This window comes from Opisthocomus hoazin, chromosome 7 (genome assembly GCF_030867145.1).
Source record: "Opisthocomus hoazin isolate bOpiHoa1 chromosome 7, bOpiHoa1.hap1, whole genome shotgun sequence".
Lineage (NCBI taxonomy): Eukaryota > Metazoa > Chordata > Aves > Opisthocomiformes > Opisthocomidae > Opisthocomus > Opisthocomus hoazin.
The window spans coordinates 20,770,369-20,797,814 of NC_134420.1; the positions used below are offsets into that span (position 1 = coordinate 20,770,369).

Below are 27,446 nucleotides of genomic sequence, written 5' to 3' on the forward strand. Positions count from 1 at the left end.
CACTTTTGTTTTAGTTTACTATTACAATGTTAGATTAACGTAATCTTATTCAACTATTTAATTTCCTCCTATTTATTCAGTCAAAAATGGGAGGTCAAATGTTTGTGTTTGTTGTATAAATAGGAAAGACATTATAATTCTGCAGTAACTTGAGTCTGATTCCAAGAGCTACCGAGAGGATGTGTTCAGTGGCATACCCAGGATTTGCAGGTAAAACAGCAGTTGCTCAACATTATCCAGTCCGAAGCCCCACGTCATGATCTTTTGGACTGACAAAGCATACAAGCTCAAATTAAACCTGAGCAACTCCTTATATGTAAAACAGGACATTCTAGAAAATTGATTCTACTGATGGAAATGGATAAGAGTAAGTTGAAGTTAAAATAGTCAACCACATAAGGTATAAATCTGACTTAAGATGCAAGATGATTTTGTAAAAAAAAAAAACTTTTTCATTAAAATTAATTTCATTTTCAGTTTTGTACTGTTTCTGAATGTGTTTCAGTTAAGATACAAACATTAAAAGCAACCAAAAATGCCCTGTATCAAACTTAAACGTTGATACATACCTCTGTGCAGTGTGCATATATTTAGTGTATCTTGAGATTTTAATTTTAGCTGAGAAATCTTTCTAACATAGGCCTTATATTTACAGCAAGTTAGCTGTTAAAGCACATAACTGTCATCATGAAGAACTTTGCTGCAGAATTTATATAGAGCAAGTCACATTTTTAGAATATATATAAAATTAACTCAAGGAGATCTTAAAGAGGTGAACATATTATGATAATTCTATGAAAGGTAAGCGGTAACTAGTTTGAGCACATTATTTTTAAAAAGGGTAAGAGAACTGCAGGTATATCCACAGAAAGATCATCAGTTTCCTACATCCACTAATTTCTCAACAATTTCAAATGTGAATTGATTGCTGTTACATGACACCTCTGTGCCTGTCCATCTGATAAGACTAAGTGTATTCTTTCTTTTGACTGAACGAATACCAATCCATTGCCGATAAAAATTCCTGCACAGAATGCAAAAATGTGTTTTCTTGTGAGTAGGTATACTCTAGAGATTCAAAATTCAGTTATCAACTCAAACCCTCAAATGTAGGTGGGAACAGGACAGCAGACAAATCTAAGTATAATGAAAATAACCCAATTTAAAAGCTGGAGTACCTTCTCATGGAAAAAACTTTGCAGTGTTAGCCCATCATATCTGCGCAATTGATAGTCAAACTATTTCAATGTGACAATATTTATTGCTATGATAGTGGAAAAAATGACTTGTCAGCTGACTTTAAACAAACATGTATCTATGCTGCGGTGATCAGGTCATTTAAAATTCTTCCTTTTGAACGTGCGTCACAGAGCATAAAGAAGTCTCATGAGGAGCTTTCTGGCCAAGGGGATTTACTGGGCCTATTATTCTGCTCCCGATATTTATCCTCTGATTCCGCAGGAATAGCTATTCCCGGTTCAAGAGTTTCTGATCTAATATGCAAAGCATTTACAATAGTCAGCAGGAAACTCAATACGCTTTTGCCTGTGCACTCTGGAGCTGGTGTAACTTTTCCATTAACTTAAACAAATGCTGCTGTATTTTTAGACCATGTAATTACCCTACATCAGCAGGCTGGCCCTTGTGAAAGTACACTGGAGAAAGATTCGAGCCCTATGTTTCTCTGCTTATAAAACTCTGAAACTCAAGCCCTCGGATGTGGTGATTAATGAAATGCTTCTTGATCATTTGATCTGATCCCACTTGCTGAGGTAAATTGTTTTAGTTTTCCATTGGCATAGATAAGATTTTTTTGGTATAATGACTGGAGGGTTAAGACTTCACACTTGAAAAGACATACCACTTTGTGTTAATGGACGACCACTGAGAATTGGAACATGTTTTAACCTTCTTTATTCCTCCCTCAAAGATAAAAGACTAAGGAGATATTTTTGTTACGTCCAAAGAAAGATCTTTGCTTGAAATGCTGTATGAACATACTGGCAATAGCATTAGCTCTATAATTCTGCTGTTCAAAAACCTCAACAGCTCTGTGACTACAGCATTTGTCAAGAGGCAACAGGCATTTGGCAATGACAAAATCTGTCATTTTTTCTGAAGTTGGAGTGTGCCAGTCAACAGCTGCATTAGGCTGTCAGCATATTTCACCACAAAACATCGGCAGATTCACAATGCCACCATTAACACTTTAATTCAATGTTTTGATAACAAGAATCTCCATGAGGCACACAGTTGGCCTCTTCTGTCATAGAAGTTAGTGCTTGCTTCAGATTTGTCTGAGCCGAGATTCAACATGGTCACTGTAAAACATGGCCAGGCCATGCTTCATTTGCTACAGTATTTCCTTTTCTTTCCCTGCTTGTAAAGCAAATTTTGGTTTCAGAGAATGAAGAACTGATTTTAAAAAATGGTATTGCCAAGAATACCTATTAAAATACTTCTGTCACCCCAATAAATGAATTACTACTGCAATTGAAATTACAGCACAATGAAAAGCTTTAGAACATAAACACTTGCAGTGATTTTGGAATTTTATATACCACATAAAAGCCAGTAGTTTCAGCAAGTAGTAGTTGTTGCTGAAGTTCATAAAGTCATACGAAGGTGTCTGATGTATCTGATGTATTGAGACAAGCACACACGAGAGTGGCTTCATGAATAATCTGCTTTGTTTTATTTTATAGGCGAATATAACTTCTCGCATCTTGTTCTCGAGCTGCAGGGCCATCTTCATTTCAGCACATGGTTCCCAAGTGTTTAAGAATATGTGAAACCAGTTATTATTTCTTTTCCTTACTAGTCTAAAAAAATAAACAGCTTAATTTATTAGTGATTTTTTTAATGTGTGTTTTTTCTCATCAGTTCTTGTAGAAGCATTGTCTGGATCCAGCTCCTATGAAAGGTCCTAAGAATATCTCCTACATTTCTGATCCTTATGTCTTAGTGGATCGGGACTAGTATTGCAGGAATGGGAATCTCTCAAGTAGGTAGGAACACTCTCACAGCAGTCTACGCTGTGTATTCAAGAGCTGTAGCTGTCCGAGAAACATTAGAGAAACAGACATCTAGAGACCCAAGAAGAGGCATGTATTTCCACTCAGATGGCACCAGAAACATCAGGCGATAACATCCCAAAAGGCAGACCCTCTGTCAGTGGGTACATGGATAAAGGTCAAGGTGCTTCTCAGCGGAAACACAAGTTTTGGGAGGTGTAATCTACAGGCAATGTCCTTAGCACTGGGTGGCATAACCTCTGAGGAGGCCACAAAGCTTGCATTGAGAAGGCACTGTACAGAAGACTCTCTCTTGGCAGCAACTGAAGGGAAAGGAAGCTAAAACATCATCCACAGACCTTAGCTTTTAGAGATGTGTTCAGTTTTCCGTTCCCTTTGTGAATCCACTATTCATCAGCATGAATTTTCTGCTCCTCTGTACCTACAAATCAAGTATTGCCCAGAAACTATACACTAAGCCATGTATTTCCAAAACCAGTTGGCAAAGATAGCAAAGTTGTGGTTTAGGCTATTTAATGTCTTTTGACAAGAAAACAGAATCTCATCCTCACTACAAAGCTCAAGGAAGATTTTGAGCCTGCATGTCATGATTACTCACAGCTCCCAATGATGCAGGGAAGTAAGCAATCTCATCACCTTTGAAAATATTAATACCATTTAGCCTGTATTTTCACAGGGAGCAAACTGCTGTTCATAAGATACAACTTTAATTACTTACCTACAAGCTTAAAAAGGGTTGACAGTCTGAACTCCTCTGAATGATGGTACTTCAAAAGCTCAACTGAAGAGCCTGAAATGTGGATGAAGTATCCTGGTTTCGCAAATGACTCAAAGGAACTGTATCCCGAAAGCCATGTATTCTTGTGAATGACAAATGTAGATCTGTTGTGAAACTCTTCGCTTTTTTCCCATTTAGAAAGAAGGAGAGTATTATTGAAGGCCAACTGAAGAAAATAGTTTGGTCTCTCAGCCACTTCAAATGAAATCAAGTTGGAATCTGAAAAAACCACACAGAATTCATTTACTTGCTGATATATGCACACTAAACTAAACTCATTCAAATGTACTACTACTGATATTAGTAACATGAGCAACGGAAAACTGACTTTGGCCTTGTCAGTGAAAATAGCTTGAATCTTGTAAGAAAACACACACTATATGGATTTCAGAGTGCTAGATTCTGATGGATATTTAGTTTTCTAAATATCCTATAGATTTCCACAGGATTACAAGCAGATTAAAATATTTGCCCACAGCAGGATAAAGAAATATAGGCTCACAGCCAAGCAGTTTACAGCCTTCACTCAGCCATTTATTTAATATAAATTTAAATTTCATCTAACTAGCTTTACAAGTAACGTTTGCCATCAGCAATTTATAGCGTAAGAGCTCAGTCTTTCATTAAAAATAAATTACAAAAATGTATATTTTGCATTCACCTTACAGATACATCTTCATTTCTAAGCGGTCAGCTGTCTAGCCCTTCCCCTAAGAATGTTAACAGCAAAGTCTGTTTTATGGCAAATGTACCCACATGACACCTTACTCTGAAAAGAGTTCAAGCAAGTCTCTGTACAACCAATTGCAGAGTAACAGATCTGGAGCCTGTTACAGGCATCTGTTGCTCGCAGAACTACTTCATTCTATTTTGCTGTAAACTCTGCTATTCTCTTGAAAACCACCATTGAACTACTGTAAAATCAACTAACCCTCCATGCCTGGGTAGCATTTATTGAAAAAAAGAATGCATAGAAAACAAATGATCTCAAATAAACAGATATACTACCACGTTCTGGTAGAACACTTCTGGGAGACCAAGTTATTTTCTGAGCATAAAACCATTAATTAATCTGAGAAACATGGTAGCACTTGTGAATATCTTTTTATTAATGGTCTGTAACAAGTACCTATTTGATAAGTAACAGTGGACAGTCAGTGTGACTTATGATACCTGCCGTATAGCCAGTCATTACATCAATGCCCAGAACTTTCCATTTGTCTGAAACTGATGAAACACATCCATTTTTTTGAGGTACCAAGGAACCAAGAACAATGATATATAAATGAAGGCACAGATATGAAAAATATTGTATTGACTGTATAAACTCCTCCACAGGCAAATGATGAAATGCCATTCACTCAAATTGGACTAGAAGGCACAAATTTCATTTGCCAGGTTAAATTCTGAGCAAGAGATTTTTATATGTGAATAGAACAGTAGGACTGACCTTCCCTTTCCATAACTAAATTGAATGCAATGTGCAAGTGTCTCAAAACTATGACTGATAAAAGAAATCTAGCCCTGGATATTCTGTTACATGAGTTCTCATGTCAGTTCTACAGACAGCAGTATTACTAATCAAATACTTGTCGTTTTTTCAACTGAACCTTATCCCGTCTTTGGTCACACAAAGACGACAGCCACCTTCAGGCTGTCCAAATCAGGGGACTTTGGGGACTAAAATTGTATTAACCCAAGTGCTCTGTAGGCATTAAAACTGCGTATGCAGACAATTCTAGCATTCAGTCAATGTCACAAAGTGCTGAATATATTCTTGTAAGCGTCCTCCACCTGTCTGAAGGTGTGCAAGACTTCTTCTGTCTGTTGAATAAGAAACGCATTCCTTTAGTGGAAACTTAAGTTGGGACCCGAAGGAGACAAATTTGCAGTACACACCGTTACACAGCTCAGGTTAGTGCCAATGGGCGTCTGTACAAGTGGGCAGACAATGAACAGTGGCAAAGAGAGTGAATTAGGAAGTACTCTTCTTGTATCCTTTCAGTCCCATTCTTCCCCATGTCCCAACTCTGCCAGAGGAAAGGTGGAGGGAGCAATGCTCATCTGGAGTACCTGGCTACAACACTGATTTGGTGCTTCTGAAAGTTGGGGCGAGGGGGGTGTTGCTTTTAAACTAGAAGTGTCTGCTTATAAAACTACAATCATCTACAAACCAAACAAAAATTTTGGCAGACAACATTAAGGTACACAATCACCTGATAGATAAAGAAAAGATTTTTTTGACCCAGGTCTATTCTTAAATGTAGACTTGTATTTAAGGGCAGAATTTACTCTGTCTTATTTAAGCCTCTGGGTTACAGTGACTTTACCATGTGCTTTGGGTTTATAAAGTCCTGAAGTCAGCATAAAGCTCACTGCATGTTCAGGAAAAATATCTTCTTCTCTCACTGGTAAAACAACACCATCCAGCAGTTTCACTGCCATTACAAATTCTCCATCCAAATAGCTGACCAGTTTGTATGGGCCCTTTCCCAGAACTGTTGAGAAAAAAAAATCTGAATTACCTTTTATGTCAAGTGTCACAATACTTGCGGTCTAAATACTATGATATGGCACATAAATGAAAACACATCTCTCCACTCTGAAAATAGCTCTAAATGCCATGCACCAAATTATAATGACAATCAAAACCAAGCCAAACTCTTTTAGAAAATACCTGTTCTGAAAACTGTCCAAAATGCCTAGATTCAATTTTCAAGGTGCATAATTAGCTTCTCCTTTTCCTCCCTCTTATCCACGTGGGTTTCATAGTCACTTTATTAAAGTTAGCTGACTCCTAGGTTATTTGATTTAGAAGTAAACAGCTCTACAGATCACCCTGGCATCCCTCCAAATCGTTTATCTGGGTTGAACTGATTATACACCTCTTAGTATTCTTTAAAACTTATTTTATTAGTGTCCAAAGTGTGAGGCTTTTTACAGGCAACAGAAGTTTGTCATCATCAAGTACCAAAGAACTCCCAGAAAGGTGTAGATACAAACGTAACCACTGGGAAGTGAGACAGGAAGAAATCAGCATCATAAGCAAAGGAATGGTCATATTTTGCCTATAAGTAAGAAAAGCCAAAAGGACGTGAAGTTCTGTTTTTACAAATCTTACAATGTCACACCTCCTCACTTCCAATTTCACTGCAGAAAAGTATTTTAAAGTTTATTTTTAAATGTTATTTGAAACTATTTTTGTAAATGTCTCTGTTCATATCAGGCATTTTGGACCACACCTGAGCAATTCATCTCAGCACCACTTTACCCACAAGCCAGGACATGGCAAGCATACATCTAAGGCAGAAGTGTCCCAAAATTTCTCAGCTGACAGTTGCACCTAATACCACTGACCTTTAAATCTGTTACAACAGGTTAAAAGTTTGGACTTCAATTTGCAGCCCACCCTCATACTCCGGTTCTCCCTAACCTTAAAATTCATTAAGAGTTTTGAAATATTAAGGAGGCTGCACTACAACCAGAGTTTTAGATTCAAATGGCATAAATAGGTGGCCAGTTAGGACACAGGCCCATGCCTACCTAAACATGTACAGTGATACCTGGTTACCTTCAGTGCAGGGAGTTGAAAAACATTTTTTAAATTACTTAAAACAGCTAGTGTTCTGGAAATGTTACTATATGTTTAAGTCTCATATCTCAGGCCCACCCAAAACTTGAGAAACCACAGCTACCAGCTGAGAATTTCCCCTTACCAAAGAGAAAAGGCTCCTGCTTCTAGTAGGACTGGAAAGATTTCACTCTAGATTCATAACAAAGTTACATAAAGAAAACCCTTCTCTGGTCTAAGACAATTTCTTAATATTCCTATCTCCAAAACTAAGTAATTCTGGGGAATGCTATATTTGAGGTACAGAAGAAAATCCTCAGCACAGTGATGATTTTTTTCCCCATTGGCAGCTCTGAAACATCCTATGCTGAATACTGATGAGCTGGATTAGCAAACAGTCGGAAGCTATGAAGTGACAAGTATATGATAACTGTATTTATTACAAGCTTGTCACATGCACAGCTCCCCACTATTTTAACTAATTTCTGTCAGTGAGAATTCAGTAGCAAGTAAAACTAATAACATACTTTAAAAGTATATGTTATCACCTAACTGCACTTCACTACAACCACAGATGTTAGAGGCACTACATTCTCAATCTGTTACAATTGCAGTAAGATCATCTAGTGTCAGACTGTATTCCATTTATAAAACAAAGCAAACCAAAAAGGAAATTTTAAACTGCAATCACTCACCTCTTATATTCAGCATTTTTAAAAACTAATTTAAAGGCTTAAATAGTGATTTAGATAAAATTCCACTGCATTAGCAATTTGACCCCACTCAAAATCTTTTCAGCAGTCAGTATACCAGAAAATGTAAATTGCTTGGCCGTACCGTTTGGGCCTGGCACACATCTCTTCTAATTTAAACTTGGTCCCTCTCCGAGATCTTTCTGGGGGTGAGCTGCTGCAATATGGGGTCTAACAGAAGACCAAAATATAAAAAGACATCTGGATTGTCAGGCTTCTACATGAGGTTGATAAGCAGAGTTACAGAATAAATAGCAGGAGTCCTGACCATTCCTCACATCAGGCTCACTTGCAGTGCTTGTATGTGTACCATGTCTAACTATGCAGACACTTGCAATATAACTTTAAAATAGTCTGAATACAGATTCCAGTGTTTACACAGCAGTAGAGCATCCAGTGCAGAGTCAAGGTTTACCCTAGCACCTCGTAGAGGTCTTGCACCTCTCTCCGAGAGCCATTCTAATGCAGTAGCAACGCTTGTAGCTCAGAAACTTAAAGCTAGGTCAGACATACCTATACGGAGAGTTACTCCCTATCTGGGCACAAGAAGTTGAAATATCTAAATAGCTACCTCCCTCTGGAGGCTGCACAGGACAGACCCACCGGGTATCCGTTCTGAACTGCAGTATGTCTTAAAACAACTAGTGCCACTAGTACCGTTGAGTTGAATAGTCTACAAATTACTTAACGATTTCATTCTTTAATCACTATCCATAAATGCAAAGAAAATGAGTTAAACACGTATTTTTGGGAAAAGCCCAGGAATAAAAAAGTTCATGAAATTAAAAGCCTTTGAAAAAGCAAAATAAGCCAGTAAAAGAGAATCTTGGCTATTTAAATAGTATATCATTCACAACGATTTTCCTTAACACGATTATTTTTATACTAAGTACTAAGACTTACATCAAGAAATCAAAGCTTCTATTGACATTTTATTAGGTCCTCTAGGACTTACCTTTGTTGAAATATTCACAATCATAAGCTAAAATATAAAAAGAAAAGAAAAGTAGTTGTAGACATTCTGCAGATAAACAGGTTTTCTATCATCCTTTATGATTATAAGGTAAGCCAAATGCTTTGCCGAGTTAGATCATACACAAACATTTATTAAAAAAATTATTGCCAAATAATTACTGCTTTAAATAAAATACTAATTTAAACTACTGATTTATATTAAATATTACTTTCCAGCAGGAAATACTAAGCTTATATACGCACAGCTGTGTTTCTGTGACCTCTAGTGGTTAAGACTAAGCTTTGCTGTCTTTTCATGCTCTCATTAAAACACACATACCATTTCTATAAAAAATTAAAGAGTAACCCTCTTGCTCTATGGCAGGTTTGCTGTGTGACTTTAAGCAAGCTGCATACTCTCCCTGTGCAACTGCAAAGTTAGAACAACGCTTGATTCCTTCCATTCTTTCTATCTTGCCCTTTTTTATTACATCATTGGGGAAATAACTGTCGCCTGTTAGGCATTTGCACTAGGCGCCATAGAAATAGGCCTCAGATTTTTTTTACAACTTCTAAGTATTGTTGAATAGGGATACTAAGGTAATGACAAAGTCCTGCTTAAAAACCTACTTGTTTTTCTTCAGAAGGCCTTTACATTTCACACTTGCTCTGGGGGCAATAGTAAGGCAACTATGTTTCCTAGACGCTATTAAGAAGCGAAGTCCTCCTAAAGGTGGAAATTACTTGAGCTGTTAACTTTCTACCTTTGGTTTGAGGGACGCATGCTGTATGCTAACATAGACTTCCCATGACTTTTCCTTTCACATCATAGGACAAGGAACTAAGAACAGAAGAGTACCACCCAAATGAACACAGAGGGCAGTGAGAGGCACCCACTCATCTTCCTACCACTGGGGCTTAGTGATTCAATTCATGGCCCCAGGCAACTTAATGTGATTGATTTTCCAGGTCTGGGTCTCACAAATGCACATGGTGGCAGCCACTGGCAATGCCAGTTAAGTAAACTTACGACACACTCTAGGGGACCTCCAGTCTACAGCAACTCCATGCTGGCAGCACTGATGGGCATATGCCGATACGCTTGTACAGAAACACTCACAATCACCTCCTTGGTTACAACCACATGTATCTGCTAAGCAGTTTGAGTAAAACCAGGTGACATCAATCTGGAAATATAAATATCACTTATCAAAAATATTCACATATACTCTGGCAACAATCACCTCAACAGAAAGCTATGACTGTTTCAAAATTTAATACAGAAGTCTTTGAAATATTAAAGATTTTAATTTAAATGTTCCCTAAAACACAAGAAAAAGTTTGTTAGAACACATCATAAAATCTTATACAGTACTTGTTAACACAATTAAATCAATGATCCATTAAGAACACGCACACTAAGATGTTGATGTGAGCTTGTGTTTTGTAGTAGTTTTTAAACCATAATACACTATAAAGAAGCTTATGCAATAAGAGAAACTCTCTCTAAACTGATCACAAATAAATAAATCTCAGAAGTGTTAAGAAAGTTAAATAAACATAAAATGTAAGAAATAATAAAGTAGACAGAAAACTCTCCATGTGAGAGTGGTTCATTCTTTTCACGTTACTGGACAATTTCACAGGTGCATGCATGATTTTTCCCTCAGATTATTCTGAAGTCTTCAGTGACAAAATTTCAAAGAAAAGTGTTAATTTGCTTATTGAATTGTTACACATTCTACATGGATTCACACTTGAGTAATACTCACATGCTTACGAGAAACTTCATTGCTACCTACCTTATACAATGGACTAAACTGACATTACATTAATACAACTTTAACATCAGCTTCCACTTTTTTCCAAAATAATATACAAAGCAACACTGCAAGATTCCTGGTTGTCTTTCATATGAAATCTCCTTTCTCCCTAGGAACCATTCTGACACTTACACTCTTTAAGCCATGCACACAGTCTCAACACCTGAACATTCTGGGATATGTCATTATCCATGTAAGACCTAGCTTTGGACATCAGTCACACCTAATTCTCCCACTGAACTTGAGCCTGTTGACTGTCAGAACACGTTGTACGGCTCATTTATTTCCTTAGATGGTTGCCTAAGTGAGGACATATATGAATTTTTTTTTCCTAGTAAAGAGTTCTTTACATCTGATTCTGCGTAGAAGAAACTGTCAATTTATTTAAATATTCCTGAAAAATGTGCATGCTATGTAACACATCTGAGCAAAGTGAAGTAAGTGGTTATGCTTATGCAAACTGTACTTGGGATGAAAAAAAGAGATAACACAAATTTGGTATAATTTTGTCTGCATTAATTACAAAAGGGACTAATAGGACTACCCGCATTGTAGAATGCTAAATGGGTGCCAAAGTGGCTACTGTCTAGGTCAGCTAAGTGCAGATAGTCCTTATAACAGGTCCAGTGAAACATTCACATTTTAGAATCAGAGTAGGTATGGGTTAGACTTTCTTCACGTTCCTTTTTGCTACAGTAGTCAAAACTATGATGTTATGGATGACAACGTGATGGTTTTAAGTGATGCAAGTTGAAAAGCTTCTCTCTAGCGCTATGTTCACTTTCACATCTTTCTATATGCGACCACAACTCACCACTGGATGGCAAGCTTCAAATGCTTCACTTAACAGTATTCCACATTCCTTCTTGGCAAATGGCTCTCGAAGGGGATTCAAACTGCAGGGATTGCGAATGTCAGAGCTGTCAACACACTTAACCAGAAAGCAAAATCAAGGTGAGAAACTTGTTTCATAACCACTTTGTGCTTGAACTCATAGAGCATGGTTTTGTTCTGCTTTTTAAAAAGAGAGATGTAAAACACAGAACAAATGCATCATTTATGAAACTAAAGCCAGACTAAGGTATGGAATTAAAAGGGGATGCTAATCTGCAGAAAACAAAAAGTACACAATCTGAATAAATGTTTCATTTGTCTGAGAGCAGCAGAAAAACCACATATGTACATATAGGTCTAAACAGAGCTGCCATGCAGTCCCAATGTGCAGTCCTTACACCTGAATAGCCTAGCATACATAAATAACAAAGTTCTCGGACAACATACATTGAAGTGTCAGAAACCAGATCTTTTTACTCTAACTACTAGGAAGGAACACTCCTAAGAACACCACTAGACACATGACGACAAAAAAAGCCCAATTTTTAACTTTACTGCATATGGAAAGAACATTTTTTTTCTTTCCATTGCTATAGTTTCACAGTTAAATATTTCCCAGCTATGAAAAATCAGCTAAACTGACAACACAGTCTAAACTGAACCCACAATTCTTCCACTATGCAAAAAAAGGACTACTGTTCAAACAACGTCTTCAGTGACACTTGTAGATTCAGAATATCGTACAGCACTTTTCTCTAAACTATAGCACTGTGTAGGAAAAAATATGATCATTTTCTTCTCCTTAATGGATTATGATATCTGTAAGAACCACTGATATTGCCATTTGCATTGCTGCCTGATTGATACTTCCAGAAACAAATTTCTGATTTCATTCAAGATAAATTATGTGATGTAAGAGCAAAAAATCTACTGCCAAACACATTCATTTTACTATGTACCTCTACAGCTGTCCAGCTGTTTCCAAACTCTTGTGAGTTTGTTAATTCAAAATTATCTGGAGTCCTCAACTCATTTACTGTCTTCAGATCAAAATTTCCACATAATCCAGTCAATTCACCCTGGTGAAAAAGGAGATATATATATATATAAAAACATATTTCCACATGATACAAAACACTACCAGCTGCAACTGTTTTCCAAACTTCCTTCTTAAGTTCCTGTCTTCAGTTGCTTAATCATAAATTTGCCAGGTTTTGATTCTTTCCAGCTAAGTTTCAGCCAAAACAGTTCAGCTCTTTGTGATAATAAAGCTATGGAAAATATTTTATTTTGACAACATCAGTATTATTCCCTTTCAACTACGCATCTCCAAGCCTTTGAGAAAGGAGCTGATCTTTCATTCAGAGAAGTGACTTGTTTGCTAGCTATGTGCTTTTTTATACTTCAGTAAAACAACACCTGCTCCAGTCATATAAGGAATGAGTACTGAAGGAAAATATTGCCTCGAAGAGATTTATTTCTGTTGTTACAGAACATAGACAGTAAATAGTGACTGAAAAAAAAAGTACATGAGAATGAATATTTTAATTGACAAGGTAGTTGAATGCTGCTTTCCTTGACTCTTCCACTGAGTTCCTATATGATTTCTGACACATTGTCTATTCTGAGTGAGGATAACATGTCTTACTTAGTAAGACTTACATAATTCCTAAAAAAAATGGCAAGAAGAGTGTTGACTTCCACTTACCTGCCACTGATGACCCATCTGTACATGAACTGTTGTTCTCTGATCCCAAAGAATTGTGATGTGCTCATTAGGAAAATGAACAACAGTGAAAAATCCAGCTTTCCATAACAGTATTTTTTGCAGTTTGTCTATGTAACTAGATAAGCTCTGTTCAAAATAAAACAAGGCAGCTTATAATGTAAGTAAAGTCTTCACAAAATGTTCACTTGACAGGATACAAAACACCTAATTAAAATGAATGACATGGTTCTCAGACTGAAGTCCAAAAACTGACAGAAGGCCACATGGGTAAATGCTTAAACAAAAGTAGTCTGGATTTTGATTGTGAATAGTGTTGTATTTTTAGGATTTTTCCTATTTTAAAAGTTGATTTTATATAAAATTTACAGGATGAGTAACAGCAACTGGAATGAAGATTAAAATGTTAATGGTTCATCTGTTAGGCAATTAGTCTTAAGGTTCCTGGTTATTATTTTCACTTAGTTACACATCATTGCATTCAGAAGGTCTTAGCCACATGCTTTTCTTGAAAAGAGATAGGTAGAATGATGCATGGAGCTTCTTCTTGAAATAAGGAATCGTCTGAATGTGTCCAGAGATTGCCACCTTACTTACATAAAGCATTCTTCTCTCCATTCAGTAACAAACAGATTCCAAATTATTTGTAGCATGCACTAAGATGTCTAGTTTAATTACACAATACTTCATACAAAGAGACATAACTTCCTTTGTATAGTCAGTCTAGAAACTGTAAATAGTACTATTTATACTAAAATTACTAAATACACTAAATATTTACAGCAATAGGGTTTAAAGTTTTGCCAAAACAAAATTTAAATTAAGGCTGTGGAGGATATACCAAGGACTGCAATTTATTTTTTTACAGCTGTATAGGAATATTCCTCCTATGCATTCCACACCAGACTAAACTCTCAGTTCCAGTGGAATTAATAGCAAAACTCCCACTGACTTAGAAATATCTGGATTTTTCCTGAGACACAACACAGGAATTAAGTCTAAATAAAAGAACTACGATCCTCTAATCTAAGATTTTTGGGAAATATAGACAAGATTTTGTTGAGGGACTGACCAATCCAGATGTGATCAGCACTTACAGTAAAGATATTTATGCCTCTGCTACTTAAATGGCACAGTAAGTTTTTGCTAACGAAAGGAAAAAACACCCAGAGAAGTATATATTCTACCTTTTGATCAGTGTTAAAGACTGAAACTTACGGGATTTCCAGTTTCATCATCCAATATTAAAAAAGATTTTCCAACATTAATAAAAATGTTTTTTCTGCAAATGATTCCAGTATTAAAACAGTTAATATTCTCTATAATAACAGAAAAACTGGTTGAAGAAGTACCCTGAAGGAAAAAAAATAAATGGACACTTTTAAATATATTAATATAAATACATATATTCTTACGTAGTTCAATTAGCAGATACCTCAGCGTATAATTATTATGTCATGTGCGATTCAAAGTGTAAGCAAAATCAAAGCTTAAAAAACAGTATGTAGGACCCAATAAAACATACATATAGGAAATAAATAGATGCATAGTTTTTAAATCCAGTTTTACAGAGGCTTTACAAAAACATCTCACCTTAACTAGATAAACCTTACAAGTTCCAACAAAATCAAATGTTAGTCCATCAAATGTTCTGTAATGCCGATCCCCATACGCTGTGCACATTGATGGGCAAGGATGGAAGGTGCATTGAAATGATCCATGCTGGCAAATGCTGAAAAATGTAGGACAATAATAGTAATATCAACTGTAACCATGGACAAATGATTACAGCTATTGCACTGAGAAGCAAAAAAAACAAAAGCCATGCAAGTATGATGACTGTGGACAAAAGAATTTTGAAATGTTAACTAGAAGCAGCACATATAAACTGATTCTCTGGAAAAAAAATGTACATATTGAGCCTGTTCAGTCTGTGTATCTTCCTTTTAGAATTTATAGGTTCCAGAATATATAGACATCCAAAGGGCATTTCTTTTGCTGAAACAAGAAAACAAAGCATGCCACCTGAAGTAATACAATTTATTCTCTAATAATTCACATCAATAATGTGCCACAAAGTTAAAGCTTTCTTTTTCAGCTTCTCAAGAACACTTGTTTCTTTACAAGCTGAATCCTAGAATCAACAAGCAACATGTCCTATTACTACAGTCTTTATTCACACTCTGTTTGAATGAGAATTTCACAGAATTGCAAAGGAAAAATTTCAGTAGCCTATTTTGGTGCTTAGTAAAAGAACCATGTTTTGGATAGCTGGGAATTTTGGGTTTTTTCCAGATGCCTAGGTATTACCATCCCCAAACCCTAGGCCTAACAGTTTAGGGGCTTCCAGAATAGTTCAAGTTCTGTCTACGGCCACCTTAAGTATAAAAATGCTTCCTTCAAATATATACTAAATGACTGTTCAGACCTTTCTGAAATACGTTTGCCTTGTAACTGCCTAATGGCGAGGCTTTGCAGCACTGGATAATATGTCTCTTTCTGCATCACCCTCTTGCAATCTGAATAACATTTTCAGAAATTACATAAGATTTATAAATAATAGATAGAATTTTATCTCCTGTAGCCACAAGACATTCTTAAAATTTTGTTTTTTTTCCTGTTTCTAAATAACCTGGACACTTAAAAAGCTTCACTCGAAAAAGACAGCAGAGCTGGTGCCCTGGTATAGTTTTACTACAGGTATACTTTAAAATACAGGTTAAACTAAATATAGCATGTGATATAATTTCAGTGCGTGTCTAACTTTATTTTCAAAATACTGAATTTTCAATCTCCTGATTAAATGAATGCTTCACATTTTACAACTAAAGTATTAATCCGAGTTTTTTGTCAGTGTAAGTTTTCCTTTTCTGTTCATATTGCTATTATATATGACAAGGTCAAAACACCACTGTTTCCAAATCTATGCAGCTCCAATTACTAGTAGCATCATGTTTCCTTGTGTTCTCTCACCACGTAAAACTTGCACCAACCTGGAGTAATTTTCCAGATTTTCCAAGACTCCGCTTAGCCCATCATTGATTTAGCCCACTGTTGCGTTCTGTGTAACTACATACACAAAGTAGTGGTTTATATAAACACATGGCTAAAGTAAGTTAAAAGTACTACATGTGAAAAGTGTTTGCTGTACCAAAGCACAAGTAGATGGCAGCAGGACTCACCCAGCTAATTCTAGTCACCTCAAAGTGGTACCTAAGGCAGGAACTAATCAAGCCAATGGAGAGAGAGGCAAATAGAATAAATTGTATTTGGACTGAAAGAAGAACTGCTGCTTCTTGTGCCATCTGTGAGACATTAGGTTTTAGTTTTACTCTTGGTCTTTTCAAATCCTGCTCGACATGCTGATCTGTTCAGGGCTCATACAGAAACATTTCTTAGCACGTAAAGAGTAGGGAGCTCCTTTGCACGCTTTCTTTTTCAGGAGTCTTAACACGTGTTATTTACAGTCAGAAGCAAGGGCTTAAGAGGTACACAGTGTCTTTAAAATCCTCTGCACCAGTCTTGCTTGACGCCAAGTAAACTAACATTTAGTTATCAGAATCTAGAGAGTCCTAGCTGGAAAAACAGAGCTACTAGTGATCTGCAAACTTTGACTGCTTTTTAAAAAAAGTATTTCCAAGAAGTATTTGTTTAAGAATACGGAAGGCCCAATTCAGCAGTGCACAGAAACTAACCAGCATTTGCCGAATGGTCTCAATGTTTGACAGCAAACCAGCATAGCTAACTGCCCACCCATCTTGCCTTGCACAGCACAGCACCAAAATACTGTCCTGATACCTTCAGTTAGTGTTATAACCTTTTGTGTTTAATCTCATCAGCACATGTAAGCAATATCAGGCAGTTGCACTGAAAACCAAACTTGGGAAACCTAGAACCGCAGTTCAGACAGACCCCAGAGCTTGGACTGAAAGTTTCTGACACTCCACTAGTAGTTTTGCCAATTTAAGAAATTATTTTATTTGCCCTTTTACTGTTCAATAGTCAAATCAGATTAATAGTTATGTTGCAAATACTATATCAGATATGAATAAGATTATATTTAGTATCAATGCACACTATTTCTTTGCACTAAGTAACACTGAAGTTGTTATAACTCCTATGAGTGCCTAAGTGGGTTTGTTTGCACAGGAGTATTCTCATGCTTTGCACAAGCAAGAATGCACATTTCCCTTGTCATACCAAACACCCCTGCATACACATACAGCAGCCTCAAAGACTTTCTACACTTTGTGTCAAGCAAAGCTTGTTGCAGACTTCCCATCTGTCAGTGAACACTTGATTGCCAAAAAGCCGTTATCACTTAATCTGTCTTTGCTTCTGGACATGGAAGACTAGAAAAGCCATGACAGCCTTCAGGATTTGTACATGAATTAACGGACCTGGCCTCAGAAATAAAGAGGGAAGGCTAAACATCCAGTGTCTTTCTGCCTGTACTGCTGCTGCCTTTGGTGAAGTCTCATACAGATTAAATGGGATATAATAGTTCTCTCTGATGCAAGCAATCCCACACCAGGTCCAACTGGAGAGCCGTTTGGAAATAAGGGGGTGAATAACCCGGGTCGCTTTACCTGCCTGCCCAGTGGAGATGGCTTGTAAGTCGCTTCACCAGTCGACCAAAGGGCTACAAATATCTTCTAGAGCAGATACTGAGGACCTGACAAGAGGCAGAGGTAGGCAGTCAGCACAAGGCTGGAGGGGGCAACGACATCCAGACAAGGCAGTGATTAGAGCTGACTGGACAAGCCTTCACTGCACTAGGCTATACTGAGCTGTGCAGGCCAGGAGAAGTAGTTTACCAGGTGACCTCAGTTAAATGCTCCTGGTAAGCTATAAGTAGGGGACAAAAGGAAGGAACTGCTCTGCTGGAAAGCTGGAAGCTACACCACTACCATAGTATCTTGATGCTTGACCGTACAGCTGATTTTTCTGAGGCTCTAGTAAGACAACTAGTGCTGATTAGTGTCAGCTTGCAACATTCAACAGTGGTCAGAGAAGACAACAGACAGGGACCATCAGGAAACAAGTTTGTTTCAGGATCAGCCAGATATGGCATATTTTCACATCTTAGCTCTTTTGAAGCTTATTGAAATGGTAGTGCACTACCTTATAACGAGAGTTCTCAAAGAAACTTCACGGAGTAATGTAGCTATAGGCTGTGTGCTGCATTTACAACACTGGATAGTAAAAGGAGTAGGTTTCTGCATGTATTTGAGGGATCTTATCAACCTTTGTCTATTGGAACACTTCCTTTAAAAGCCGATTGATTCATCAGTTATCCACACACGCAAAATTAGCAACTAATTTGTCTGCTACTATGCTCAGTGTATGACGTGGCTCAGTACTCAATTTATCATTGTATCGAGCGTATGCTTATGGTCACATGGTTATGTTTTGGGTCCTTAGACTGCTCAGATTCAATGCTAAATATGAAAACAAATAAGTAAAAAGCTTTAACAAATGTCACTCAAGTGTAATCTTTGAAGAATTTTACCTGTACTTTTGGAACACTGGCCAAGGAATATTAATTTAGATTGTCTTGATAAACAAAACAATGGATTTTTCTAAATTAAGCTTTTAAAAAAAAAAAAAATCCAAACAGCTGTTATTTTGTTATCTACAAGTTCCTTGAAACAACAAACCCTAAAAAAAGATGTCATTTTAACAGCTCATTAAACAAATGTAAATACAAAATTAGGGCAGATGATTTACAAGAATCTGGTGTGAAATTTCTTTTTAAGAAACATGAAGGAATAGTCAATCCATAAATAAACAACTAATGAAACAGTCACCTAACTAGATCTCTACTTACCATGTATGACAGGAAGAAATGACTTTGTCACCTGGAAAGTATTCCTTTCCTTTCCATGAACATGGACATTCATCTGTTTCCAAGCATGCATCCCCATGTTTAACAAGACTATCAAAAAAAAGAACCAAAAATATACCTTCAGCAGAAGTACACCTGGTCTCTATATACAAAAAAATTTTCCTAAATTTTAAATTCTTAGCATTATTATTGTTGAAAAACAAATAATATTTAAAATATTCTGAAATTGAAAAGGCACAGTTTTATTAGTAATTGTTTATGAACAACTTGGTAATTTCCTTTCAGAGGTACCTGAATACTTTATCTCTAGTAAGTGCTTTGGGCACTAGTACTTCAACCACTATCTCTGTGAAGACTTGTTCGTTAATGTACAGATTTCAAGGTCAGGGAAACCAAGATTTTCCAGACCTTCTCTAAATTTCACCAAATTTCTTTTAACTCAGCCAATTAACTTATATTGAACTAAAGTCAAGAGATCTTCCAGGATACAAGAGAGCCATCACGCCCCTTTTCTCTAGTGGTACATGCTCTTACTATCAAAAATCTGTAGCTGATTGATTCTAAGAATTTTTAAACGAGGACTACTTCTTCTCCTCTTTTTTTCACCTGATTTAAAAAGCTTTCATTTGCTGCATAGTTTTCCTATAGCTGTAGTTACATCTCTTGCTCTGTGAATAATTTAATCAATATCAAAATAGCTATCCTGTTTGCACAAAATTACTCGAGTACATATTTCTGTATAACTGGCACCTTCATGCAACCAATCACAAACAGACTTCATTTTATTAGCAGAAATATCCTCACAGACTTCAAAGGAGACTTTAATGATAACACAGATAACCATATGCATAGCTATTTACAGTTTGAGACTATAAATATATATAGAGAGAGACTATAAATATATATAGATAGATATAAATTTGTGCTTATAATTACAACTCCTAGAGCAACAGATAAAAACTGAAAATTTTAAAAAGTTGTGAAAAAGGCTTCATTAACAGAGAAAGAATAGAGGAATTCTTGCCCGGCAAGACAAAATAAAGCAAGTAGTCTACATTTTAAAGTAAAATATTTGTGGCTTTTAATAGTATCAAGAAAAAACTGAAATATGAGAGTTAGGTAAAGTGAGATCTCAAACAGATTCTACAAATAAATCTCAGGAAATACACCAGAAATATTGAAAGATTTTATTTAAAAAGCTATCTTTTCACTAAGCCCAAGAAAGTTGTACTTCTTCCAAAGATGGATTTATTTTTAAAAAATACTGTAATGCTACTGTGTAGGCAAACAGATATCAGTATGTGACCTCAAGTCTAATAAGAGATAGAACAACACCTTCGATGACAAATCAATCTGCCAAATGAAAATTATGAAATGTAAACTCTTGATAAGCTACAGCAGTGGCTTTCACTCTAACTGCTGTAGCTCCAACTTGTTTTGGATTCTGTATCACAGAATCTGTATCTATTCCTCTAAAGGATCCTGTTCAATACAACATAAGAAGCTGGAGCAACTAACATGCAAATTACACAGTAAAAGAATTTCTTACAGGCACCATACAATCTACAATTATCCTTGTTTCTAAATGCTAACTTTTGAAATCTATTTGCATTGTGAAATATACAGTCTCTTAAAAAAAGGTGCTGTTGGGCTGATAATCTTTTTTCTTTTTCAAGTTAAGTTTGTCTAGAACTCTAGTACCTCTCTGTAGTAATACATGTTTTATAAAGATTTTCCTGTGTTCCTAACAGTTTTCTGAAGAAAACAAATTTGGTGTTTCTGATGTTTAGCACTGTAATTTGGGCAAGACATTGCACCATGGACAAGAGATCATAGGTGTGAGGCACATCCATGACAGACAGGGTGATGACACTGTTTTGTTTCCCTAATATCCAAAAGAAATGAAATTGTGAAATCTTTCATCATGGAATATTTTATTTACTTATATTAATGAACTGGTAATTTACATACTATGACTTAGATACTTCTTCAGTGTGTTATTCATCAGATGGAAATTTACAACTCTGTAGCTTTTCTTAAAGGGAACGTGTAGATATCATAAACCCCCTCCCCCTATTAAACTGAAAACCTGTAATTTTTCCCCAGGATATGTGAAGTGTTCTTTGTAATCCATACTTATTTCAAATAAGTCACTTCAAGACAATCAACTGTGAGACTGAAATTCCCACTGGTTTAAAGCCGCTCAGGACTCAACAGGGCACATTCAGACACAAAGAGCATCACACTCACAAGGTAACACTAAATGCAGTTTTTTCTTCTCATTATTACCCTGGCTAAAACAAGTGATAACAGCTTTCTCTCTTGTGAAGCCAAGCAAATGGATAGATTTCAATGATCTAAGAATTTCCCACAAATACCCTACAGAGAGGCCTTGCACAGTTCCCCTTTGAAGTATCAGGCATTTTTCTTGACACTTATATGTACTGTCCAACCTACAACAAACTGCAAAGATACAATGACAGCTATCACACTTCACCACGTGGAACATTCAGTTTTGTTACTATCTCATGATTGTCTATAGTTTTGTTCATTCACACACACACAAATATGTAAATAGTCTTAGTAAAGGCATCATTATCTCCTGTGAGTCAACAACCACTTCTTTGCTGCTGCAAAGCCCACAAATCTGGCTGCAAATTCTAAAAAAGCTCTCTTGTAGCCTCCACTGGGGTGGTTTTCAATGGGTTGTGTATTGCATAGCTCTTCCCCTCCCTTGGGCAACAGCCTACTGCCAACCGATTTGTGCAGCCACAAACACTTTTGCCCCAACAATAAATCTGCTCTCTGAGAGTTTCACAAATCTTCCTATAAAGGCCTGCAATAGATTTTAAGGGAGGGAAATAGAAAGAAATGAGCAGCCGGTAACATTTCTAATACCAGAATTCCACCACCACTCATGACTTCCCTAACCAGAAAACAGGATAAACAAATTTTTAAAAACAGCAGATGCTGATTACATCACTGTAGCACCTGGCTTCATGGTAATTCACTCACTGTCTAGTTTTCTTACTTGTTTGGGGAGCTATTTATAGTCTACCTCTTCTTCTGCCCATCCCATCCCATCCCCTCCCCTCCACCCCAGTTTGTTATAAAGAAATACTAAGGATATTTGCCAAGCACTTAACATTTTGCAGAATGCTTAAAGGGTTTTTAGTATCCTTGCTGTATGTTTCTGTGCAACAATGGATTTTTGTCTGCAGTCAGACCCCTGCACTTCTACAGTTTCACCCTGTATTGGGAACCCCCTTTACATTCAGCTCTACCATTAGCATCCTACTGGTGCTAAGCAGAATGGGCCCCAAAAACAGAAATTCACAGAAACAGTAGTAGCAACTTAAATACCAAAGGTAGGTGAGGGTCAGAAAAACAAAAGCTAGAAGTAGAGTGACAAGGATTCATCCAGATTTCGATACTCTGCAACCTTTTCCACAGAGCCCTCTGAAAATTTGGCTCATTCATTGCCTGTGACTTCTCTGAAGTTTTCTTGAGCAAAAAGAAGCTCCTTCCTCTGCACACCTTCTACTGATCGTTGTGGAGAGAAGAAGGTGAAATTTTCTCACATCACAAATGTAATAATACTCAGAGCTGCATAAAACCTGGGTATGGGTTTTGCTGCATCATCAGAGCAAAGCATGCGAGGGACTATCTTGACATCTGTCATTTTAAGTAGAAAAATACTATGTAATTTAACCAAAGTGACTGAAAGAACAAGGGTAAGAACAATTATTAGCACTTTTTTTTTTTTTTTTTTTAAGTGCCTGGACTATCACTGTATTGGTGTGATGCTTGATACATTTCTGTGTCATCTCAGCTGCACCTCATATCTACCAATGTTACTTCAGGCCTATGACTCAATTTGTTCAAAGTTCAAATATTTTTACTTAAGCACATTGTATTAAAGCCTTTATCTACACGCCTTCATATAGTACCCTTTTCTTCAAGAATACCGAAATGCATTTCAGTAATAAAAATCATGTAAGGCAGGATGCCAAGGGAAAGTGAGATACCAAAAAAATCGCCATTTACAAACGGCCAAGAGGATAATACTAGCTATCCCTGCTCTACCATTACTGGTTCTTCTGAAAAGAATTGTACACTTTGGGGGGATGAACATCTTTTTTATTCATTATGCTTTTCGTGAATGAATGCATATTTGCAAATACATGTCACAATATATTCCTGGTCTCCAAATTCTTAATCTGTAGTAAAAGATGATTAATTTACATGGCAGATGACTTAACAGTTTTATAGCTGAAGCAGTTTTCAATGTGCAAGATGAAAGTGGATCAGTGGACTTGCTAATCATTGTCAGTAAATAATATCACCAATTTTTTTACAATCAGATCAAGTACCTACTTGAATTGTAGCAAAGATCAAAAACGAAGAAAAAAAAAAACAAAAAAGGTGGCTTGATTGACTCAGGATCCTCAAGTCCTCTCAAAGAAACCCGCAAGAAGTGAAATACTCCATAAGTACACTAATGCTATTTTAGTATGCAATTTTCCTGTTTTAATGAACAAGTTTAAACAGATAATGCACTTTTGTAATGAAAAGAATTTCAGAATGTAACTCCAAATGTAACAGAAGTCTTCCTTTCAAGCCAAATGACAGAAAGCTCGATGATTCTCTTAAAAACAAGAAGAAAACCAGAAGGTAATATGAAAAGGTGCTGAAAAATATGAATGATACTTGTGAAGTTTTACTGTGAAATTAATAAAAGTACAGGAAAAAAAAAAGATATATTTGTTTGCAGCTAGTGTAAACTAGAAAGTAGAAGACCAAGAGGATAAGCAGCACTGAAATACATCATAGAGTCTGCGGAGCAGAAGAGGATGGAAGAGAACCAGGTTGTCTTGTTACGGCACTGCAATGGAGGTATTCTTTGGAAATTACCTCCAATCCAATACCTTTAGCATGCTGTAATTCTATAGCCATCAGAAACAGAAATCAGCATAAAACCCAGTGTGGAGAAATATCAGTTCCTGAAGCACCCAAAATACAGGAATGTTGATGCAGTCTTTGTAACAGAACTGTATTTTCCTGAGGAAACAGCAGAGTGCATAGTCACAATGGTACTCCCATGGCAGGTAATCTTCATTTACCTGGAACACATTAAAATCTTCCTGACAGACCTCTCCAAAACTCTGCCTAAACCAGAAAAAGGAAAAAATTAAAAATACTGAGCATGACAGCAGTGGCAGGGTCATCCAGAATAGAGGTTTGAACAGAACACTGCTTTTGTTTTCACACTAATAATAATAAATTCTGAGCTTTACTTAAACTGAGGAGCAGTAGGTCTTTTCGAAAAACATACTAACACATACCAAAAGGACAGGACTTTGAATTCATCTAAGGAGACATTTCAAGACATGATACAGTTAGCATAATTACTTCTAATAAAAGTTAGTTTTCTAAAAATATTTGAAACTGAATTGCATTCTTCCCCTAATATTAGGTTTGTTTTTCCACAGACAGTTATAAGATGACAAAATTCAGTTTTCTTTGTGCAAATTAGAAAGTGATGAGTTTTACCACACTAGGGAACATTGCAACCAGTCTAGAAAGGCCACGTAACTCCACACCACTTGTTCAAGAGAGAAACTGGGTGCATACTGGAATACTACCATCAAAACCTGGTCCCACAAATGTCCGCGGTGTCTTAATGACGATAACTCTGTGTGCCAACATTGAAGTGTTTGGAATCTGGAAATCTTGGTTTTCACAGCAAGATGGAATTAATATATAATACACATGGAAATTATTAAATATTTCTGTTAATGAAAATGTGAATGGATAACTCAATCTAAAATAAATACTAATGTATATTATTAAATAATTCAACTAAGTCAGTCCAAAGAAAAGCATCTGTCTTCAAAAAGATTAGCACAGGTATCAGACATCACTGGTTGCATTCAGTGTGTGCCGCTTAGCTGGACTGAACTAATATTGTTTAGTTCATGCACCCCAAGAACTCCACTGCTCCATGACGAGGCAGGGCTCTTCATGTTACTCAGCGTTATAAGTACTAATGTTTTTATATATTCAAAAAATTGACTACCGTGGTTATTCTGAGGGGCCCTCTATTAAAAGAGGGGGAAAACGACTTTTTAAGAGGCATGGAATTCATTATATCCAGTAGAACCTGCATGTTCTATATCACAATCCATGACACAGGTAAACCTGTAATATTGACATATTCTGTCTCTCAGATCAATTAATCAATATTTCAAAAGCATTGTGAGGTAATCCTTTAACAATGAATTCTGTGTAAAATTTTCAATTCTCTTTCATTTCTGTGTGCCTCCTAGGACAATGCACAGGGAACATCTGCAAATCACAGGAATCCTTGGCACTGCAGTATGGAGTTTGGTTTGTTCCTGCAGCCCCAAGCATCCCATGAATCCATCACCACTACTACCAGATCACAGAAGAGTAGGGGGGAAGCTGCTCTAAACTGTTGCTGTACTAGGCAAAATAATTACATATGCAACATGATTGTGGCCTCTCTGCTGCAGTGATATGGTTAATATATTCCAAGACATACACTCACACACCACAGTACCAAGTAGCCACTAAAAGTCCAGCTAACCTTCAACTGTCAGTTTGAAAAGCTATATACATTGTATATATAGTACGGGTGTTTTATATTGTACACTATATAAAGTATGGAACCGCCAAATCCAACTCATGCTGCAGTCAAGGGTAAAAATAACATCAATGTGGAAAATGAGAAAACACAAGGAAGCTTCTTCAGGAAAGCAAATGGCTTTTTTTTTTACAGCAACAATACGAGCAGGCTACAAGGAACAACGAACAGAAGCTGGCTGTTTCAGAGATCATTATTGGTCTGACTAGGGACCATGGGAGAACTTACAGAATAGGACAGGCACAAAACAATATATGTCCATTTGTGGTAAAGATGTCACATAGTATGCAGAAATATAGGAAGATACTACTGTGTTTTCTCTGTTTCTTCTGCAGTCTGATTAAAGACTGTGTCTTCATGTCAAATCATGCACATTTGGTACACTTAAAGAGGGAAAAATCAATTGACTCATAGCAAACCAGAAGCAGAAAATGTAATTCGAATATTGAACTTGAAAAATTAGAAACTGCATTGTAAACAGATCACTTATTTTTCTGGAATGTAGCATAGAAATATAGGAAATTGCCATTTGAACAGTGACAGATAAAAAACAGTAAGAAAAACCACAAATAAAACCTTAAAAATTCACTAAATATGCCAGCAAAGCAGGGTGGAACAAGATTAGAATCTGTGTTCCAGGAGAATTAGTGTTCGACCTCAACCACTTCTAAAACAGAGGGGAAAGTATACGATCAGAATTTTTATACTGTAAGAACTGCAACCCATAGAATTGGAATGATATCCTGCAAATTTAAATATTCACAGCATAGTTACTTGTATCTGATTTATTCACTACAGATGAAAAAGGAGGTCAAATGAATCACACTCACAGACAACTGCTACTTTTCACTATGATTTACTTATTTTGTATTTAATTTCCATTTCACATAAGTTCCACTAGAATGTACTCTAAGCACAACAAAGAAGGAATACTAGAAATAGTGAAGTATTGGAAAGAATATTTCAGACTCTCTAGATAATAAAAAAATAGACTGCAAAATAAAAATATTGCCTTCTTGAAATCTTAACACCACTTTCAGCAAAAACTGGTTCTTGTCCTCTCTTTCTGTGTTAAATATTTTTCATGGTATCATTGAAGAACAATTATCCCACTAACAGATTGGAAAGATCCTTCCTTCTGAAAAAAATGTAGCTTCCTATACAGGTTTCTTAACTGTGACATATCCACTTTTCTACACCAACTTTTTTTTTTTTAGTGCTTAAAAACCAGTTTAGCTTACAGATAATGAATCAAACTAAACTGATGCAAGATCTGTAACAGGAACAAAAGCACGAATAAGGGAATGAAACTAATCATTTCATATAAAGAACTAATGTTAAGATCAAAGAAACCCAATGGCTGTTTTACCCTTGTAAACTGGACAATGTCACCTCAGTTTTATAGTTCACCAGTAAGAACTGATTGCCTAGAAAGGTGATTTTGAAGTTGCACAAATT

The 27,446-nt window shown here is 36.4% G+C and overlaps 1 protein-coding gene across 1 annotated transcript in view; it reads right to left on the reverse strand.

Moving 5' to 3' along the window:
• Positions 1 to 27,446, reverse strand: part of OTOG (otogelin) — a 125,767-nt gene that overhangs the window by 40,971 nt on the left and 57,350 nt on the right. Inside the window, exons 24-33 of the mRNA XM_075425267.1 lie at positions 19,304 to 19,411; positions 15,067 to 15,205; positions 14,692 to 14,826; positions 13,456 to 13,602; positions 12,707 to 12,826; positions 11,728 to 11,844; positions 10,121 to 10,277; positions 9,092 to 9,118; positions 6,144 to 6,311; positions 3,754 to 4,032 (exon numbers count right to left, since the gene is read on the reverse strand). Coding sequence (XP_075281382.1) covers positions 3,754 to 4,032; positions 6,144 to 6,311; positions 9,092 to 9,118; positions 10,121 to 10,277; positions 11,728 to 11,844; positions 12,707 to 12,826; positions 13,456 to 13,602; positions 14,692 to 14,826; positions 15,067 to 15,205; positions 19,304 to 19,411 — 1,397 coding nt within the window. The remainder of the gene's footprint in view (positions 1 to 3,753; positions 4,033 to 6,143; positions 6,312 to 9,091; positions 9,119 to 10,120; positions 10,278 to 11,727; positions 11,845 to 12,706; positions 12,827 to 13,455; positions 13,603 to 14,691; positions 14,827 to 15,066; positions 15,206 to 19,303; positions 19,412 to 27,446) is intronic.